This window comes from Cyprinodon variegatus, unplaced genomic scaffold, assembly GCF_000732505.1.
Source record: "Cyprinodon variegatus isolate N-32 unplaced genomic scaffold, C_variegatus-1.0 Scaffold2321, whole genome shotgun sequence".
NCBI lineage: Eukaryota > Metazoa > Chordata > Actinopteri > Cyprinodontiformes > Cyprinodontidae > Cyprinodon > Cyprinodon variegatus.
This window is the reverse complement of record NW_015152774.1, coordinates 7,667-9,261: the sequence shown is the minus strand read 5'-3', so window position 1 is coordinate 9,261 and position 1,595 is coordinate 7,667. Positions and strand designations below refer to the sequence as shown.

The 1,595-nt window shown below is 39.8% G+C and overlaps 1 protein-coding gene across 1 annotated transcript in view; it reads left to right on the top strand.

Annotated features, from left to right (window-relative positions):
• The window catches only part of LOC107080784 (protein NLRC3-like), a 23,586-nt gene that overhangs the window by 17,617 nt on the left and 4,374 nt on the right, over nucleotides 1–1,595 (top strand). Inside the window, exon 9 of the mRNA XM_015368988.1 lies at nucleotides 677–847. Within this exon, the coding sequence (XP_015224474.1) occupies nucleotides 677–847 (171 nt within the window). The remainder of the gene's footprint in view (nucleotides 1–676; nucleotides 848–1,595) is intronic.

Genomic DNA, 1,595 nt, shown 5'->3' with positions numbered 1-1,595 from the left:
CACCACTTAGACAGCAGCTAGAAAAGAAAAGTTGCTGCTCTGTGCTGATTAGCTGCTAAAAGAGCCACTTCCTGTCAACTTTAAATTGAAATCATGGCGCTCTGCCTCACATCAGCTTCCTGATCAGAGAAAGTGGGAGTTTATTTACAGTCACTTAGAAGAACAGCATGAAGTGAGAAATATGAGGAGGGTAAGAAGATCACCTGGTTAAATCTGCATTTATTCTGTTCAGCTTGGAGCTCCAAATAAAATAGTTGTTAGGAGTTTTTTTTTATTTAAAGGGCCTCTATCCTGTAAAATCAACCTGTTAAAGTATTTGAGTAAGTGAAGGCCCTGTCCTGCAAACCTTACTGTAATTTTCCACCTTTGGAGCCGTTGGAATAGAGTATTTTGTTCCCGTAGTTTCTAGCGACTCCTCTGGGCTTTATCTCCATCTCAGCATGGTAGCAGCTGCGTACTGGTGTTGTACTATATTCAGTGACCCTGCCCAAAGAGAGAATGTGTTGAGTGATGCTGTATGATTGGGCCAGCAAAGTGTCAGAGAGGAAAATAACCAATGGTCCTTGGAGTACTGTTTATCATGTGCCGGAATCACATAATCTGCTGGAATGTTTTCATGGAAACTTTTATTCTGCATCCTGTTGAATTCAGCTAAAATCTTTTATTCTTTATTCAGATTGAGGGACTGCAGTTTGTCAGAGATCAGCTGTGCTTCTCTGGGCTCAGCACTGAAGTCTAATCCATCCCATCTGACAGAACTGGCCCTGATAAGAATCGACTTGGACCCTGGAATGAAGGAGCTCAGTGGGTTTCTCCAGTCTACCCTCTGCAAACTACAGATATTGAGGTCAGATGTAGAATATTTGTTTATTCTAATAACATTACAGTGCATTACATCAAGTACATAACAGTACAGTAGCATTACTTTGATCAGGGGCCCTCCTCTAAGTCAGTGATTCTCGACCCCCCATCTGATTAATAGCCTTATGTGTTGTATTTATATAATCAGACAAGCCTTAACTCATTTTAGCCTTTAGTCTCTTTATTGTCTTATTTTGAAACACATTGGGACTCTTTGAAAACCTTAAAGCTGCATCAAGATGCTAACTTCCCACCCAGACTGACAATGGTCGCTACATCCTATCATTTGGCTGTTAAAATGGCAACAAATGACACAAACTTTATTTCCTTTTCAATGAAGTAAAACAATAGCAGCATGGGATAAACTTTAACAAATCACACTAGAAAACAGCCCATGTTTAATTTTAAACATCTTTTTTTCTGGGAGCTTAAACCTGAAAAATAACTTCCTGTCCAAAGCAGAGATGTTTTTCTGTAACTATTTAAAGTGACGGCTGATCCTGCTTGTTTAAACAGAGCAGCTGCATTCTTGGCTTCATGTTAGAAACGGCCACGTGGAGATCACTCTCAGCTCTTAGTAGTCATGCTCTGCATTTTTTCATGTATGTCAGCATAAAAAGGTATTTTTTCAGTCATTATTCAGGAAGTACTTATTGAAACCTTCAAGCAGGCTCCTGAGGTGGGAGGCAATAATTGGTTTCCTAGTTTGAATGGTTCTGTCGTAACTCTCCATA